Consider the following 19,711-nt stretch of genomic DNA (forward strand, 5'->3'; position numbering starts at 1 on the left):
TTGGATGCAGGCGCTATATAAATGCACCATTGATAGACACACACACATTAGCAGCTCTTTAAGGTAAAATCCAACTTGTGCACTGCATTAGTCCCAGTTGTCGCTCCAACTCGTCACCTCTCCTGTCTAATTGGTTTGGGACTACAAGGTAATCACAGTTAGCTACCAGTTGTCCAGAATGACGCTGGTGGCTGAATATGATACTCCACTCTGCTTGGGACTCATTAAAAGTACACCTCCAGCCCAAATGCTGTAGCTTCAGGTGTAGGATTTTAAATGGGACAAATGTGTCCGTGGCAATGCTTGTCCATGTCCGTGGCAAACGACAATAACGATAACGATAATTGCTCATTATAGGACCCAATTACTGAATGCCAGTCTCCAGGTTTTCTCCAGAATAATGTACGACACTGAATTCATGCAGAAATACTTTTAAAATGTGTTCATTGGAATAGACACTATGGCATTATGAGCCCACTACAGTGGTTCTCAAACCTTTTTATTTTCAAGGACCCCCGTAATTCTGAGAGTGTACACTCTCAGAGTTACAGACCATAAGCGTCCATTTGGACCCCGTTCAAGGAATCCTGAAGGTCCCTCAACCCACTTTGAGAACTACTGCATTAGTATACATTTAGGACTAGCTTGTTTCTGGTAATTTCGCTGTCCCTCAATTTTGTCCGCTCACTTTCTATGTCCGTGGCAAATTTTTATGAAAATGTCCATCAACAGCCAGCATGGTGATGACCCCTGTACATGGTGCATGAAGGAGGGATATGCATTTGAGTGATATATATATATACCAGTGGTTCTCAAAGTGGGGTTGATATAGATCTGATTTGTACCATTTAACCTGTTAAATGTTTAACCTCTTTAACCCTATTCTATACTTCAGCTATTCAAAAATAGCCGATCTACAAACTCACAACACGTAGCGATGAAATGCACTTTGAGATTCTAGATCGGCTATTGTTGAAACATCTTGAAAATAGGTGATGAATTTTGAATAATTTAGAACTTTTGTAACACAAGTTCTCTCTTTTGGAGATCCCTGGCACAAAATATTTTCAGATGGGGGTCTGCGGCCAAATACATATCAATTACGAATTCCACTTAAGCCCTATAATATAATGAACCTACTGTAGTAGATCTAACGTGTATTATACTTTTATTTGGTTAAATATTTATATTAAAAAAAAAAATCCACAGACAAACTTAACCATTTCCACTTTTTAATATACTCCTTTGTTGCCTCTTTAGCTGGACAAAAATATAGAGGATGAAATGCATAATCTATTAAATAATATAAAGGTAATATCAAATACATTGACAAAAATGAGAGACAGTGATGCTAGATAGATTAGCAAGACAGTCTTTTATTATGATATTATTATTCCTCATTTTGCTGAGCAATGTGTCAAAGAGTCCCTGAACCCCTAAATCCTCCCCGAGGTGCTGCCCTCGTAGCACCCACTGCTCCTGTTACTTAGGATGGGTTAAATGCAGATACCTCATTTCACTGTGTATGCAAATATATAGAGATATTATAATATCTATCACTATTATAACACCATAAGATTTTCAGGCCAAGGACCCCTAGCTGACAGAGAGATAAAGCAGGGACCCCATGTACTATATTGTATAAAACTATGTTGCAGATTAACCTGGCATATTTCATAGTTAGCTTCATATACTTGTTTGACAGCACTGTCATCAGTGTTGTGTATATTAATGTTTTTTTTTATTTTGTTTTTTTTACACATTATAGTTTCTATAAATATATTGGATTCATGTTAAAGGGATAGTTCACCCCCAAAATGATTTTTTCCTATCGCTTAGTCACCCCATGGAGACTTGAATTCAGTCATATCTTTTTGTTTTTGTCGCATTCCTAAGCCAATAATTTGATGACCGGCAGAGGTTCCAGTATGTAGGAGACACAAAGGGTCTCCTTTGTATCTCCTACCGGAACCACTGCCTATACCGGTCCGCTGGTCAAAATATCCATGAATTCAAGTCTCCATGGGGTGAAAAAGTATTTTTTGTGGTGAACTATCGCTTTAATGTGCGTTTTCAGACAATTAACCATCAATACTTAGGAATACTTCACCTTCGGCTCTAATGATATAGGCACCAAGTATAGAGGAGAGGTGGTGCCTCCCTGTCATCTATGGTGCTTCCTATGGTGCTTCTCTGTCATCTATGGTGCTTCCTATGGGGCTTCTCTGTCATCTATGGTGCTTCCTAATAATAATAACTAGATGTGCATCTGGGCCCGATCCGAGGTTGGTCCAGACAGCACTGGCCTAGTCACTCTGCACACACGTCATGCAAAGTCCGGCCCCTCTGGCCTCTCCTCTCCTCCCTCCCCGCTTTGCTTTGCAGCCCTAACCTCTAGTCCCAACCTCCCAACCTCGGTCATTAGGCCGCCTGTACTGTGGGTAACCATGGCCATCATGAGGCAGTCAAGTGTTGTCACAGAAGTCTTTAGGGAAGCTGTTATTGACCATGCAGGGGCCGTTAGGGTTGGCTGTCCCACAGGGTCCATGTAGCATGGATTGACGCAGAGTGGCTCCTTCTGTGGGTCAGGTATGTCTGCTAGTACACCGCCACTCTTTGAGTTTGGCGTAATTGTGATAAAGAGGTCAAACTTCCTGTATATGGTTGCTATGGCAACCTGCCATATCAGGCTGAGGGTCTGATAGGCAAATCAGAGAATCAATCAAGCCGAGTCTGATCACAGATCGAGGTGGGGTAAGATGCCTAAAACATAGCCATAGCTCTGATCAACAGTCTGTGGCAAGTTTCGGGGCAAATGGAGTGATCCTGTGCTTGCTTACCCCGGACGAACTTTCGGAGCTTTTGTCAATTATATAGTAGTAAGATAGTAAGATAAGATAAGATAATATCCCAAACCTATGCTATCCATGAAAAAACTGACACATTTGAAATGATTTGACAATTGGTCGAGAGACTGAGACAGCTGTCACCAACTTCTTAGTTTAAAGTCTAACTTATGCTCAGTTGCGAGCAGAAAATAGCAGACCTACAAGTTCACAACGCGTTGCATCCGCGATGCGTTGTGAGCATGTAGGTCTGCCATTTTGAACGCACAAAGTGTGAATCAGGCTTTATAGTCTTCTTGTGCTCCTCTTGTCCGTCTTTCTCCATGTTCTCTTCCTGTCAAGCAGACACACTACTTGGCAGGTAGATTGATGGTTGCAGTTCGCTGCCAGTGGTGTTGACTGTTGGAGATGTCACTGGATATTCACCGTCAGCCACCAGTCACGCAACACTGAATATGATTGACGGCCATGACACCTAGACTCAATAAAATATAATAATATCCTCCTTACACAAGCTCACCAATTATACACCCAATTATTTAGCCTGCAATACTCTGTACTATAGTTAGGGCATGATATGTTGATATTATTACTGCTGTTTTAGTTTAACCACTTTCAGTGGTGTGCTTATTGGGCATACAGATTTCCAATAAACTTTTTTACAATTTTAACATTTTTGAAGCATGAAATAGGTCTTAAGCTCTCCTGTTTGGTGAAGTCTTGCATTCAGGCTTATGGGATGCAAGGTCTCCTGTGCAATTCATAATATTTATCACTTACTCAATTGATTTAAATAATTTTGCTGTTGTTTATTATTAGTTCATTTGAATAGTTATTCAGTCAATCAAGTCAGTTTTCAACATGGATGAAAAAACAACTCAAATATAGAGATTCAGCACTTTCTCCACTTTATTTTTTCAGTTTTTCCAAGCATAGATTATGTCAAGAATAGTGACAACCACAGATCATCACTGCTGTGAATGTTTGCTACTAATCATAGTGTAATGATTCAGATAGTTAAAATAATCATACTCATTTTGTTACCACTGACCTCCCTTCAAGTACAGCATTATCAAGTATTACCCCACCTTGTGATATTAATACATTTCTTAGTGATAGCTACACCTTGATGACTGCCTGGAGAATACCGATAAGTTGATATCATTTAATAATTCCATATTCCACATTCACTTAACAGTTTGAGACATAGGCCTACAATTCAGATGTTTGTTTATAACTAATGTTTGCCAATAAATAAAAAATACAAAATAAAATTGAAATATTTACATGAAAATGTAATGAAAAGTCAATACTTCTAAGAGTCCACTTTTGCAAAAATGTTATACATTGGAAAAAGGGAAAGAAAATGTAATAAAATGTAAACAAATTAGATGTCTGTGGCCAAACTCACTCTTTCACACACAAACAAGTACTTCAAAGGATATATAGATGTATATATGTATGTATCCATATATATTCTGTATATATGTGTCTCTACAAAAAAAGCAAGGTTACTCTATGAGTCAATACATTCTACTCTACAATCACTAGAACAACAGTGTACATTCCAAACCAAAATGCTTTGAAGGTTTATCAGGATATAGAAAGACTTTAACAATCAGTGAACCATGATCAATTATCATATAACATCCTGCTTAGGGTGATGAATTGTTGTGCTTGTGTGTGTGCGTGCACGTGCTTGCGTATTCGCCTGCGTCTGTGTGTGTGTGTGTCACAGAGAGATTGGTTTCCATCTGAATTATGTGCTAGCAAGCAGAACACGCAAACGCACACACACACACACACACACACACACACACACACACACACACGCACGCAAACACACACACACACACACACAAACACACACGCACGCACGCACGCACGCACGCACGCACGCACGCACGCACGCACGCACGCACGCACGCACGCACGCACGCACGCCCCATTACTCCCCCCCACCCCCCAATTCTAACCCACCACAGACATAAAATGATCTGATCAGCAGTTAGTCTGGTTAACCTTGCCTCGGCAGCTGAAACGGGATCCCAGTCTATTTCTGCTGGTCTGAGGTTAAGAGTGTCTCACAAATGGACTTCCCATCTTGATAACAGCTCTATACTGTGGCACCTCCAGCCAACAGGCCTACTTAAGCCTTGAATTTATGCTTTGGCGTAAAAGTGTTGCGTGACATGTAGCACGACACTTTTTCGACAAAGCATTTAATTAGTCGCCTGCTTCATCGTACCGTGTCACGTGCCGAAAATACAAATCTCAATGGGCGACACGGTTGTACAGTACAAAATGGGCATTGTGCCCGACCTTTCTTCGTTAACTCCTTCATAAGCTAGATTTACACAGAAGTGCAGAAGACTGACTATTAAGTCCTGGGATCTCTCAAGGGTGAAATATTGAATTAAGATGTCGATTGTCTTTTAGAATGGGAGGATGATGCGGTGCAACAAAATGTAAAAGATCTTTTGTGCCGGTGTAAATCTAGCCATTGCAATTTGACCAAGACCATTCCCCAAAACATCTCTGCACTATTCAGTTCCTCTCATGTTCCATACAAGGGGAAGTAGAAGGGGTACTGGTGAGATGCCTGTGGCAAGACAGTTTATTAGGATGTCCAACAAGCAGACCATGATAAAACAAAATAAAAATGCCATGAGGGCATATTAATTTGCCAATATAATGTACGGCCTTCCATGTGGTGCCAAAAATGTTTAAATGAGTGTGTCTTCCAACAACTGCTAGATCAAACAAGCCCATATTTCTGAACAATAACCTCTCTTCTCCTCACAGCCACGAGCTTGTCATGGAAATATAATTGTTTCTGCACATAAAAAAATACCGGTACAAAGTAAGAAACGTACTAGAAGATACATTATGTACAGTGCTACAGAAGCCCATTGTTAAGCACCAATAAGGTATAAGAGGGTCAGAGATTGATTTCTTAGCATATCGTTGCTGTCGGGCAGAAACCTTGTATCTCCATATTTCAACTTTTATGCTTTTTGTTCTCCCCTCATAAATTAATGCTCTACTTCGTCCATACCATACTACAGTGTCACCCAAAAGTAACAAAAAGTGAGCTTGTAGATCTGCCATTTTAGAATTTTAAGTGAAATAATTTTAACTACATTGGTTCTTTTTTTTTTCATTTTCTGAAAAGTCACAGCTTTGGACATACAGTACAGTACTGCACATGGTTTCCACACGACAGCGACGATATACTGTACAAGGCTCCCGTCCTAATGAACCGTGTCAAACCTCAACTCAAACCCCCTCTGCGACCTCACATTAGGACTCTCAAAGGATACAGTCATACAGTATGTGACAAAGACAGTATATGGGGCTTTTTCTATGGTCGTAGATGTATGCGCGTTGATAAGAAATGGGTGGCCATTCTGTGGACCATATTTTCTGAATGTAGTCTACACATACGGTAGTTTACAGTACAAACGTGCACTTGTGTGTGTTCACTTTGTGTAGACATTAGATACATATATGTGTCAGGTAACCCTGAGTTGGAGGTGGAAGTGTATTGCTAGTATGTTTTGTGCTTTTTTTTATTTACATTTATGCTGATGTGGGCCTTGTATAGGACAGTTTTACATGCTTGCTGCAATATCGCTACACGTCCCTAGAGGCAGTGCTTTGCAAAAATGGAGATGCAGGCTCACTAGATCAGTGGTTCTCAAACATTTTTATTCCAAGGACCCCCAGTTTGATAAAAACGTCTCTGGGACCCCTATCTATAAAGTCCTCAGTGTTAGTTGTACACTCTCAGAGTTACAAAGCCCCCGAACCCCTCAAGGACCCCTGGGGGTCCCCGGATCCTACTTGTGAGAATCACCGAGCTAGATTATGCGTGGAATGGCTACCAACGTATCACGTTTCAAAAGGTTCTCTCGGCTCCCCCTTTGGGCCATTTCAGGACAACATTTGGAACAAGATCATCTATCAGACAAGTCAGCACGCTGCTCAACTCCAGCACAAACAACCATTATTCCCTGTTTGAAGCAGCTCCCGTCGACCATTACTCTCTCTTGAAGTTAAGCACATGGCCATTACTGTCCAGCCCTTCAAGTGAAGCCGTTGGATGTTATGAAAGTGTTCCTTTTGCCAAGAGCCCGGGAAACACTCCTTTATGCTTATTATTCAAATATATTCTATCCCCAGCCACTTCATTACAGACTATGGCAAGTCTTCTCATCATCTTATTATGGGAAAATAGCTGGGAATTTTCTAAATAGTCCCTCCATCACTGCAATTTAAACAAGCTTAGTTTCTCAGTGAACCTGGATAAAACTATTTTAAATTGGTCAAGTTATTAAGCCCATGAGAGACAAGGAGAGACATTGGTGAATGGGGGAAACAAAGGGTTTCTTTTTCTTTTTGGACATACAAGGTTTCTGCCAGACAGCAGAACGATTTATTCATTTCTTCTAAAAATAGGTAAGCTAACGTGTCAGAATATATCTCCCTTCAAATGACCATCTGACTTTCATGGAGGTGGATGGTACAAAACAAAAGTTTTGCAACTCAGCCAGGTCTAGTGTAACCCCTGGGAATCGAACACGGGTCCCCCACATGAGAAGGGACACTAAAGCCAAACACCTTATCCACTATCCTAATGAGGAATCCCCCCTATGGTCAGGGGAGATATCAGGGTTTTGGTCTTGAGGCAGACGCTCTGAGCCACTCTGCTACACTTGCAGACAGCAAAGTTGGCTCCACAACTGTTGCCATTAGCAGATGGTAATACTATTTTAACATGGGAAATAGCAGACAGGTGGAACCTTGTTTATATCCCTCTCACAAATTAACAAGGGAGGGGCGTTAATGGCTTCCATCTAACGAGGGCAATTAACAACCCTTCTCAAGTCAGCAGTTACATCCCGACCAGATTGCCTAGCTTAATTTAAACTTGTTTTTCACTTGTAAATCAGTTATGTTCCATAAGCGACAGTCATTATGGCCAAGTATAAATGAGGCCACTGGCTCTCGACGTCGGATTCGGGAACTACCGGAGGTCCCAGTGGAACCTTACAGGTCTGTAACCCTTTACGGGTCCATTTGGTTCCATTTGTAAATTCTCAGAAGCAGACGAATACTGAGGTCCCAGAGATACAGTAGCAAATGGCATCAAATGGGGGTCTGTGGCCTGATGCTATCAAACGGACTCCTTAGTTTGATAAGTTAAAAAGGTTGAGAATGATTGAATTAGGCTTAGGCTGTGTGCCTGTCCACCAAAGCGTGGAAACACCAGCCGCCCACCTAAAAACGCTTCCAAACTCCCGAGTTGAAAATACTCCAACTCTCGGCAAGCAGATATAAACGCCAGAAGTCAGTGCGTGAGCGCAAAATAGACGCTCAGCACCTTGCCACGCTGCTGGTGTTTCCAGCATAGTGTAGATATGCGACGCTCCCATTGAAAACTATTAAAAACATACGCTGTGCTCAGGAAAAGAAAGAAAGAAAGAAAGAAAAACAACATCTTGGTGGACACGGCCCCATAATCCATATTTGGTGTTACTGTGCTGTCCGCTGCTCTCTCTACAGCCCTTTCCACTGACTGTGGCTGCTCATCTGAGAGACAAACAGGACAGGGTCAGTAGACGGGTTGACACCTGCTGTGTGTCTGCTCTGTCTGAGGGGAAATAAGAAGACTGCTCACTGAAGTATGACCGTCTGTCTTATTAATGTAGGCCATCTGGAAGGGGAGAGAGAGGGAGAGAGAGAGGGAGAGACGCAGAGAGACAGACAGAGAGACGGAGGGAGAGAGAGGGAGAGAGATACGTGGAGAGAGGGAGAGAAAGAGACAGGGAGAGAGAGAGAGGATGCTGAAACAAGGAAAAAGTGAACGTGCTTGTGAGTGCATGACAGATAAGAGAGCGAGAGAGTAGAAGAGAGTATACACGAGAAGTCCCCCAGCTGACTCTTGGCCGTTTCCCTAAAAAACAAACGTATGTGATTTATTCAGATCCACAGGAAAGCCAGTGGAAATGGCACGCATGGAACCAAAATAATCTTTGACGTGTTTCCCTGCAAGAGACTATGGGTCAGAACGGACCAGCTGTGCTGTGATATTCTGAGAAGACCTATTATTAAGTTCCTTGAAACGGTTACGTTAGAACAATGGTACGTAACAAACCAGACAGACAGAGAGGAAGAGAGACAGGAGGGAATGTCCCCCCCCAGTCACAAAACTCTGACTGAAACAGGCAGATAATGTGGAATGCATTCTAAGTTAAGGGCATGTCATAATAGGTGGACTTTCAGCTAAACTAGGCGATCTACAAGTGCTGTGGCAAGTTGTGAGCTTGTAGATCGGCTATTTTTGGAGTAGAGGGAAAAAAGGTGGGCACCAAAGATAGACCCCTGAGGGACCCCGGTTAAGAAAGCATAAGGTTGTTTAAGTGGTAAAGAGCCAGGGTTCAGTTTCCCAGTGACATCTTATAATCATAGATAAGTCCAGGGTAATAGGCCTACAAGCATATCCAAAAATAAACTTGACGGGTGGGTGATAAAAAAAAGAGAGAGAAATGATTATTCGCTATTATACACGATCTAAATGCTCCCAAAGTGCAGCTTTAATAGTAAACAACATTTCGACCGTCTGGTCTTCATGATGAGGCTCAGACAGTAATTTTGTTTTCTATTGGGAGCATGTAGAGCGCTGTGCGGATAATAAATCATCTTCTTGAACATCTCATCCTCGAAGTATGATGCTATTGCCATGCACCAATTTACTCTTGGGAAACTTGGTAGCCTACATTACTGTAGGGATGCAGACTCACACACCATGATAAAATGTCTTTGAAGAATCACACGTTAAACGTTCCTTATTGGTTACCAGAATGTCCCTACATACGTAGATTCAAATCCAATCCTCAAAACACTCCATCTCACACTGGGGTGCTTACTTAAGACTTATTACTTGCCTAAACAAAATGCAATAACACTGCCAGTGACAACTCTTTGCCTTCCTGAAAAGGCTCCCAAAGGCATTCGATATTAACAGAACCGCCTTTAAGTTTTCAATCTCTTTCAATCTCGGGGTTAAAACTGAGTGGCATCAAACGCCCTTTTGTCCTCGCCTAAGTTATTCCTGTTATCAGCTCCCTAAAGTCATAAATATACATAACTCTAAATCTGACTTTGAGAAATTGGTGGCTTTGAGGTTCAATGAGTTTTTTTTTTCCTTTCCAGATATATTTGGTCAAATGAACAGAGTGCATCTTAAAAGCCAGCACACAAAGGAGATCAAACCAGTTCTAAGATCAAGGGTGAGAGGCGAGGAGAGGAGAATTGAAGCCTTTTGATTTACATTACTATTATGTAGAGCCAGGCGGATATTTCGGCCATTATGTGACTTCTTTGACGACATCGGTATCGATGCGGTATCGACTCAGCCGATGTTTCCCGATTTCATTTATCACTTTCAACATGCCGTCCCGATTTTGGGCATAGGAGAAAAATTTCAAACGTTTTCAAAAATATTCAAAAACACCAGATACCCCAAAAGTGGAATCGGTCGAGCTCTAGTTATATATTTTACCTCGTCAGACTGACATCTCGTTTCAATTAAACTTTGCTTAATGAGCGCAACTTCTGAACAGATAAATACAACGGAATATAAATGAAGAGGCATGTGAAGAGAATCAAAATGAACAGAACCAAAGCTGAACACAGTGCTGAACATATTTGTGCGCAGACAGGCATACAAATTATTGCGTCAGTGGTAAGTACTTTCTGCTGCTTCCAACAATAATTAAAAATGATATTTCATTGACAAGTGGAGCTGGAAAACTGTTCCAAACATCATTATGGAAGATACACGATGAGAAGGACAGAGTGTATATCTTTGATCATAAGGGATTACACACAAGATTCTGACAGCTCACGTACACCACACTATGATACTGTTGCTGGGTTACTGAAATCTGTCAGCATCTGTTCCACACCATTTTATGGGGTGGGACAGTTCATATGTACTTCATAGGTGGTTCTGCACTCCGCTTGAATATGCTATAAAAAGATCATTAATAAATCATATAATATGGGACTGCACCAGGATCTCAGGAGGGTGGGGAGAGACAGAATACCCTCCACATCTAAGCCCCTTCACTTATACTGGTATTTACCCATAAAATACAGCAGCAGAGTAGTCAGTACTTCATCACGCTGAAACGATACCTATTGGACATTCTGTGCTGATGAGTCCAGCATTGACTCAATGCCATACAGAGCCTGATTTATACTTTGTCTTATGATGGGGCATAAATTAGGCAATACACAACCAGGTCAGGTGTCCCATAAGGTATGCATACTTGATGCACAGTTGACTCATTACTAGGGGGAATTATATAGAAGAATCCTGCAGTATTAATGCAGGTTTGACAAACAGAGCCTATCCATCTCTGTATTATTGACAGAAACTAGCCTATACCAGTAGAAGGTAAGACCGGAAGGTTGGAATCAATTGTATGCTTTCTTTTGAGAGATGGGCGGTCCCTTTAATTAGCAAACCATTAGTTTATGCTCCGACTGTCCTATGGAAACAAGGCCGTGTGGTCTGGGGACAAAGCCCTGCGTTACAACAGCTGCATGTCTTTCAGAGCAGAGCCATGGAAAGGAAAGGAGAACATCCTGCTGTATAGAGTGTGCATGAGAGCTTTACTATACTTGTGAGGAGCAAATGTCACCACAAGTATAGTATAATACAAATAAACATTGTGAGGACCAATTTCCTGGGGAATTTAGCGGTTAGGTTTAGGGGTTGGAGATATAACTGATTTATGCTTGGTTATGCGCTGGTGTCATGCAGCGAAAAGTGTGAGCTTGTAGATCGGCTATTTTCGGCTTTAGGGCTAGGGTTAAAATGGCAAAAAAATAATACAATTTCAAAACTGTCCTTACAAGTTTAGTGTGTGTGTGTGTTTGTGTGTGCGCACGCGTGTGCGTGGATAGGAGGAGGAACAGCAATGAGGGTCACCGTACAAACAGAAAACTGTGCTTTTGGTCCACCCATACAGCGTGCAGGACAAAGATAACGAGGATTTTATGCAAGTCTGTGTGTGAACATATTATGGCAGGGGTCTTCAATGTTTTTTAGGCCAAGGACCCCCTAGCTGAGAGAGAGATGAAGCAGGGACCCCCTCTATATTGTATAAAATTGTGTTTCAGATTAAACTTTTTTTTAATACTTGGTCTTCTGTTTTTTCCCTCTACAACTCTCTGCCAAAAAATAGCCGATCAACAAGCTCACAACGCCTCACAGCGCGAGGCATTGTGAGCTTGTAGATCGGCAATTTTTTGGCTAAAGTTCTCCCACAGAAAAGGGATGCTAGGGTTGCTAAGTGGTTAATGCAAAAAAACAATCATATCAAACAAAGATTTGGCGGCCCCCCTGTAGTAACTCTGAGGACCCCCTAGGGGTCCCGGACCCCCTGTTGAAGACCCCTGTATTATGGTATGAGAGAATACAGTATGCACACCCACAGATTATTTGTTTACAACAATATTCCCTGCCAGCAGTGAGACTATAGAAAATGTGCTTTCTGACAGGAGGTGCACGTGTGTGCTCATGTACGAGATTAAGGATGGGTGAGCTCCATCAGCAGTCCCTGCAACCATTTTTTTTTGGGGGGGGGGGGGGGGGCTGGGTCAGGGGTCTGGGTCAGGGCCCACATGAAACTCTTGAAGGCGTTCGTGGCCCACACATCTGACCACCCTCAGATGGGTGGGCTGCGTGCATTTTCAGAGTGTGTTGATCAATCAATCGATTGTGTTCCGGCTGGGATCAATGGAAGTATACAGTATAGTATACTTTATAGAATACTTTAAGTTCCTATTTATCGGTATCACAAAGATTAGTTTTCCCAAGGTTTTAAAGAATGAACCTTTTTTATATTAATGGTATATTTTCAATCAAATCTTTGTATTTTGCCAATTATATGGGGGCCCACTTGCATTATCCTCACGGCCCACCAGTGGGCCCCGGCCCCCCAGGTTGGGAATCGCTGAGTTAGATAACGTCTCTCTCGGGTGGAAACCTCATAATGTCCAAAAACTGTTACTTTTCAGGATTTCAAATTGAAAAACGGCAAAAGCAGCAGACGGACAAGCTCGAAACGCGGCACGTGTGGATCTGCTACTTTTTATGCTTTCGTGTGACGCTGTGGTGTGATCAAGTAGGGCGTTGTTTTACGAAAAAACACAAAAAGTTAAAATGTGAAGATACAGGAAGAGGTTTCTGCCCGACAGCAACGACGATAAGTAAGCAAGCACCTCTGGACCGGGTCCTGTTAGTGGACCGGGTCCCGTTAGTGGACCGGGTCCTGTTAGTGGACCGGGTCCCGTTAGTGGACCGCGGGCAGCAGGGGAGCGTGCTCAGAAAGGCTCAGAAGAGAAGACATCAAAGATTTAGGAAAAGACGCACAGTAGGAAAGAGGAAAAAGACCGAAAGGGGGAAGGAAGTCAAGAAGGAAGCATCACTATTCTAGCACAGGTTATTCATAATAATAATAATACCAAAGATAATATTGCATCTCCTAGACCTAGATTCTACCGCTCAGTGTATATAAAATTGGAAGAAAGCTATACTGTGATATTACATTTCACTTTATAATCCTAAAATAATTTATACCAACGATAGTTATATTTTTGTAGCATATTTACATAAATACATCATATAGTAATAATATTGTCATCAACACGTCGTTATAGAAACATACACCATACGTATATATGCATATAATCATGTTATAGCCACACGTACACTCACATACAATGAATATACAATCAAAAAGGAGCTATTGCAATGCTGTAATCGGTTAAAACCCCATCGAAACATTCACATCTTCTCAAGTAGGTAAGCTTTGAAGCCAAGAAGTTCAGGAGGTTGTATTGCTATAATAATAATAAGGACCAACGTTCAGCCCAGGCCTTGCAACAGATGCAGCTGAAATTTCGTCGTAAAATCAAAAGTATTGCTTTGAGTCGGGTCGGCCTCCTCTGTCGTGGATGTACTGTACATGTTGTACTGTCTGCGGGTACAGTGGTTCTCAATGTCGGGTCTGGGGACCATCAGGAGGCCCAAATGGACCCTCGGACCAGACACTGAGAAACGTCTGCGGTAGGAGGAGAAGGAGCAAGGCTGTCAGCAGACAGACAGACAGACAGACGGCATCTGTGGCTTTCATCATTCTAGAAAGGCCTGCCAGCAGCCTGATGACACCAGAGGAGTTTGAGAATCTGAGAGTAACTCGGTTAGTCAGTCAGACAGACAGACAGACAGACAGACAGACAGACAGGCAGACAGACAGGCAGGCAGGCAGGCAGCCAGCCTGCTGAGATGCCAGCGGACATGAAAAACCAGGTGGACATGAAAGCTGTCTGTGCTTTCGGTAAGACAGACATGCAGGCTAGGCGCTGTGCTCAGACAGAGCGGGTTCAATTGTTAGCGTGACGTCCAACAGTCTCCCGGGCTCTCAGAAGTCAGAGAAGAGATCTTGGGGGCCCAAATGAATAATAAAAGGAGCGAGGGTCCGAGGCTGGTAAAAGGGATTGTCAATGAAAAGCCCACCTGAGAGAGAGAGAGAAAGAGAGAGATAGTTTAATACAGTATATGAACTACTATTTGCACAAGTATATCTCTGTTTAGAACAAAAAACAAGATCCTACAACCGTGGCAATATTTTATCTCAAAGGGGGGATTCTAGGTGGTCCTCTTATCCCGGGAAACTTGACCATGATTTAACCAATGGGGGGGGGGGGGGGGGGGGGGGGGGCATTTTGCTCTTACTGTACGTCAACACAGTCCATCCCACGTCAAGTACGATATGTGAGAGAAACATGACCACCATGTGTGAATATGGTCAGCGCTGCTTTATTTCCACTTGCAGGCTGTTAAAATAGCCAAGTAGCCCTTGGAAGCATTGCAGTGTTAAACACACTTGCTTGGCCACCACAATGACACTTACAGAACATTATGGTAAGTGTGGCTTGAAGGGCTCGACGGTTTGTTAAATTCATGCATGTTTTTTTTCTTCTCCTTCAACAGGTTTGATGGAGAGCAGGCCGAGTTTAATTAAACATTTACATAAACATATTCATGCCATTAACGTTTACACTGTGTATTTCACTGACAAAAGTGGAAGCAAATCGTGACAGCCAATTAGTCAATAGCTGCTGCACAATGCGGGAATTAATGACAGGTTATTTGAAACTGATAAAAAACAAGTCATTAAGTGGAAGAAAGTTAAGTGAGTGGATAATTACACCTAATAAAACATATTAACGGTGTCCACTCATAGGACTCAACTTTTTTTTTGGGGGGGTCTATTGAAGTTGTATAATTGCTGTAGGAATTATTCAAGTCAAGTCACAAAGGCCTCACTTGGCGCAGGAATAATACTCTTTGATGGAAAGTTTTAAAACAACAACAACCACATGAGGACAAACAGAAGAATCTAAATGACTGGAGTTCAATCGTGAAAGACTGAAGCACAGTTCTGAAGAAGCAAAAGGATTTCTAAATGTTTCTAGAAGAGCAAAGATAGAAGATGTGTTGTAGAGCAACACGTCTTGGTGCATGAAGTATAAAATAGGACTTTAAACCCATTAAAACCGGGAAAGCATCTGTGTCATTTTAGATTTCTGCGTTGGCTATTCGAAAATAGCAGATATACAAGCTCGCAGCACGTCACTTTGTGCCGTGCTGCGAGCTTGTACATCTGCTATTTGAGTGTGAGAACTACTGATTTAGAAGGCATTTGTAGAATCGGCCTCTGGTCCTAATGGGCTAAGTGGTTAACGCTCTTGATTGGCTCAGCACTCACCTTTAACATTTTAGCTGCTGTGTACCCATTGTTGAAACGGTACTTATTTGATCTTACTTGAACTTATGTGACCATTTCTGTTTCGTTCAGGGGTCCGCTGGATATAGCGTATGTGGTGGTGCAAACACGGGGATAGAGGCAGATGGAGAGAGAGAGAACCACTACAGCCGTGTTGAGGTGAGGTCAAACAATAAGCAGATAAGGTTCAGCGTTTCTGCCTGTGGCGGTCCCTTGTTGAAGATGCGTAAAAAATAGGGCTGGGCAATATATCGATATTGTGATATGAGACTGAGAGGTTTTGGGATATCATAATATAAGTGTTGTTTTTTTCCCCTGGTTTTAATCAATTACATACAGTATTTTATACTTTTCAAAAAATATTTTGGACATTTCTGAAAAAAGAAAATATTATCATCTCAATACAATATTATTGTCACAATGTCGATAAAGGTACTGCATTTGGTCAAATCAAATACTGTGATATTTGATTTTATCCATATTGCCCAGCCCTTGTAACATACACATTCAAAAACAACATTAAACAAAACAATATTGACAGCATGAGAAGAGCAACAATAATCACATAAAACAAGATATTTACAGTAACACATTTATGTGGGTACCATATTGATGCTTATTTGTGCCATAGGACAAATATCATGAAATTGCTTCTATATAAAAAAAAACATTTTAATATTATCATCATTAAAATCTTAATGTTTAGCCGATTATTTTGGGGCCACTTGCAACATCCTCACGGCCCACATCTCAGGGATGTCGGTCGGATGACATGACTTCATAAGAAAACATAAATTGTTGATCGATATTGTCCTCTGTGGTTACTTGTTTAGTCTTTGTAATAGGGCGTTGCCGGTGGTTTCGCCAGCACCATTTTGTGTCCCCAAATGAAGTTAAGGTATTACTTTCTCTTTAGGGCTCTAAAATGGATGCTGCAACAGATGGGAACTGTGACAACAAATGAAAGCAATCAATATGAGGCTGACAGCTCTGTTGGAAATCGTCGCTGTTGGGCAGAAACCTTGTATCTCCATATTTCATCCTTTTTTCCCCCATAAAATAATGTCCTAGTTTACACTTTGTTGTGTGACAGCTTCATGCAAAAGTTGTGAAAATGGCCGATGCTTATTTTATCACATTTTAAAAAGTTAAAACATAGTTTTTAGTTGTTAAGTCTGACTAAATAAACTACATTGGATCCATTGGAACACTGAAAACTAACCGTTTTTGACATACAAGGTTTCTACCCGACAGTGACGGCACGCAGGTGACAGCTCTGTTGGAAATGATGCTTCTGGCGGCCAGCCAACTAGACAGCCATTATGAGTCAATGAGTGGATGCAGAGGTTGAATGTGAAAGTATTTTCTAAATGCCTCCCATTTCCCTTCATTCTGTGCAAAGGTCAAAGTTGGGGTACTAAAGTGGAATAAAAAGAGGAGGTACTGATGAGGTATCAAGCAAAGCCATGACTGACATTCAACCTCTGTGCTGGAGCCAGTGCATGAGGGTTGAATACCAAATGCACAAGGATCCGGGGTTGGGTCAAAGCAATCACAAGGTTGAGTGTTTCAGTGGGTAACATAACTTAACATAACTTTTTCTCTAATGAGCAACTCAAATGAGTTCGATATATTGCTGTCTAAATGCTAAATAGAGGGGTGCTACTGCGTCTACAGTCTTTCCTTGGTAATCTATTCTAGCTAAATCAGATACTATACACAAGGCATTTAGCTTTTAGAGGAGACAGACTTTATTTTTTGTCCACATTTGAGTCATCTTTGCTATAAATCCTTCACACAGCTCGCATTGATTTTCTTTCTTTACAGAGAATGTGTGTGTCAAATTAAACAGATCTAACCTAACTTAAAACAAGCACAACAATAACAAAGGCTGATATATACTGTATATATATATAATTTAGATTCAAAGAATGAGGTAACAATTCACAGTACAAATCCTTCAAGTTTTCTTTTTTATCTTAAGAACTTAAACCTGCAGTATGTTTTTCATCTTCAGAAGACCTTGTTTTGCTTTTGGAAATGGCAAGAAAAAAAAAAAGAAACATAAAAGCACTTTTGCTCACTCGAGTCCTTAAATAATCTCTCCTTTAATATCGTAGGAAAACAACAGCAACAACAACAGCCTTCCCTTCTAGAAAAAAATAAAAATAATAAAAAAATAAAAAGGCTAGATGTGTTGGTAGTACGCATGTTCCCCATGTGCTAAAAGAACTGGTAGTGAGGGAGAGGGTAGGCGGGCATTTTCATGACAGGCAACAGAAGCATTCTCTTGGGCAAACCTAGAGTGGGAGACATGAGAAGAGGCAGAACTCTGCATGAGTCCAGGGCAAAACAAAATGCTTCTTTGCTAAACTACGTTACGTGCTAATTAAACCAACTGGTTCTAAACGTGAGGCCAGGGGACCAGCTAAATTAGAACCCTTATGAGTCAAATGGAGCTTGTACACCGTCAAGGGTTATATTTGCACTGAGGAGTACAGTTTAGATTGGGGTCCCAGTCCCGGAGATAAACAATTGTATCAAATGGGGGTTGGTGGCCTTAAAGCACATCAACTTTAAATTAATAAAAGGTTCAGAATCACTGAGCTAAACTACAGTACAAGTTCATCCAGCACACGCCTCTTGAAATTAGACAAACAGAATGCCCGAAGGCCTGAGTAGAGACTCACATGAGGTCACATTTTTTGGTCAAAGAATAAAATGACAAATGGAGGAATGAAAACGGCTTAATTCATAAAGTAGCCATGAGCAGATATGTGGAATGTTCAGTAATAATAAATGGAACATTACAATCTAAAGATTACAAAAAAGTTGTCTACAGTCCACAATGTGATGCAGTTGTTTCTGTGTGTTTCTTCAAATATTTTAGTTTTTCCTCTCCTTAATGTCAGATATACCCTTTCCCAGATATCCCAGTGCTGTGCTGTGCGTGCATCTGAGTGTGTGTGTGTGCGTGCGTGCGTGCGTGCGTGCGCCTGCATGTGTGTGTGCGTGTGTGCGTGCCCATCAAGAATTCCCAAAGCAGCAACAGGAGGCAGAGCAAAGCAAAGCAGACAGGAAGCAGGGTGAAAAGTCACTATGGTACAGCTAGAGCAAGGATCCCATTAGCTGGAGGGGAATGAGGAATAAGAGCACACTATCCACCTACACTGCAACAGATGGACCCGCGCAGGTCCACCTTTACACTCTATAGTTATACTGACACTCTGGATTGTGCAGGGTACTCCCAGGCTAGGACTATAAGCCCTGATTTATACTTAGTTGCACACCACAAAGATCAGCTATTTTTCGAATGCACAACCAAGCTGTTGTTGTTGGGACATATCAGGCATAAGCAAACCAGCTGGGATAAAACGTGAGAAGAGGGGGTGTGCTGTGGAGTGACCGGTGACTGAAATCAAACACCCACATATGAACGCTGGGTTCCAACTCCACCATAAACAGAGGAACTAAGGAGCGCTTCATGTGGGGGTTTGAGGGGTTCTGGGAGGGGGGGGGGGGGGGCGGTAGTAGAGGGGTGTCTATAGCTCTAGACCAGTCTCTCCAAATACACAAGACCCATTGAACACTCTGAGCCCCAGACCGGATAGAGGGGCCTCCAAATGTCTGACACATACACACACGCACACACACACACGGTCTGTTGAGGTACATGTGTGCATGTGAGAGATATAAGGGATGATTGATCATCTAAGAATGTGTTTTTCAGTAGTATACAGTATATTTTGTTTAAGTTCTCATATAGTTTCAATGTGTGTAATAATAATAATAATAATAATAATCATCATCATCATCATCATCATCATAATCATCTGGCGGGTGGCAGGACACGGTCCCCCAGCACTGTCTAGAGTTCTGCTGAGTGTGTGAGAGCCTTGAGATCAGTTTTAGCAGTGCTGACAGAGGCTATGGCAGATATGTAAACCCACGTCACTGTGGCACACCTTGCCCACCCAGGCTGGCTGGCCTGATAGT

General features: G+C 41.8%; 2 protein-coding genes across 7 annotated transcripts in view; one reads left to right on the forward strand and one right to left on the reverse strand.

The window, feature by feature from the left end:
- The window catches only part of rc3h2 (ring finger and CCCH-type domains 2), a 309,407-nt gene that overhangs the window by 159,081 nt on the left and 130,615 nt on the right, over positions 1-19,711 (forward strand). The window lies entirely within an intron of this gene.
- strbp (spermatid perinuclear RNA binding protein) overlaps positions 16,243-19,711 on the reverse strand; it is a 118,447-nt gene continuing 114,978 nt past the window's right edge. For all 6 annotated transcript variants that reach the window (XM_084047698.1, XM_084047695.1, XM_084047696.1 and 3 more), the window contains exon 19: positions 16,243-18,015. In XM_084047698.1, coding sequence (XP_083903824.1) covers positions 17,939-18,015 — 77 coding nt within the window. In that variant the 3' untranslated portion in view covers positions 16,243-17,938. The remainder of the gene's footprint in view (positions 18,016-19,711) is intronic.

The sequence above is a fragment of the Gymnoscopelus microlampas genome (assembly GCF_963454915.1).
Source record: "Gymnoscopelus microlampas genome assembly, chromosome: 21".
Taxonomy (NCBI): domain Eukaryota; kingdom Metazoa; phylum Chordata; class Actinopteri; order Myctophiformes; family Myctophidae; genus Gymnoscopelus; species Gymnoscopelus microlampas.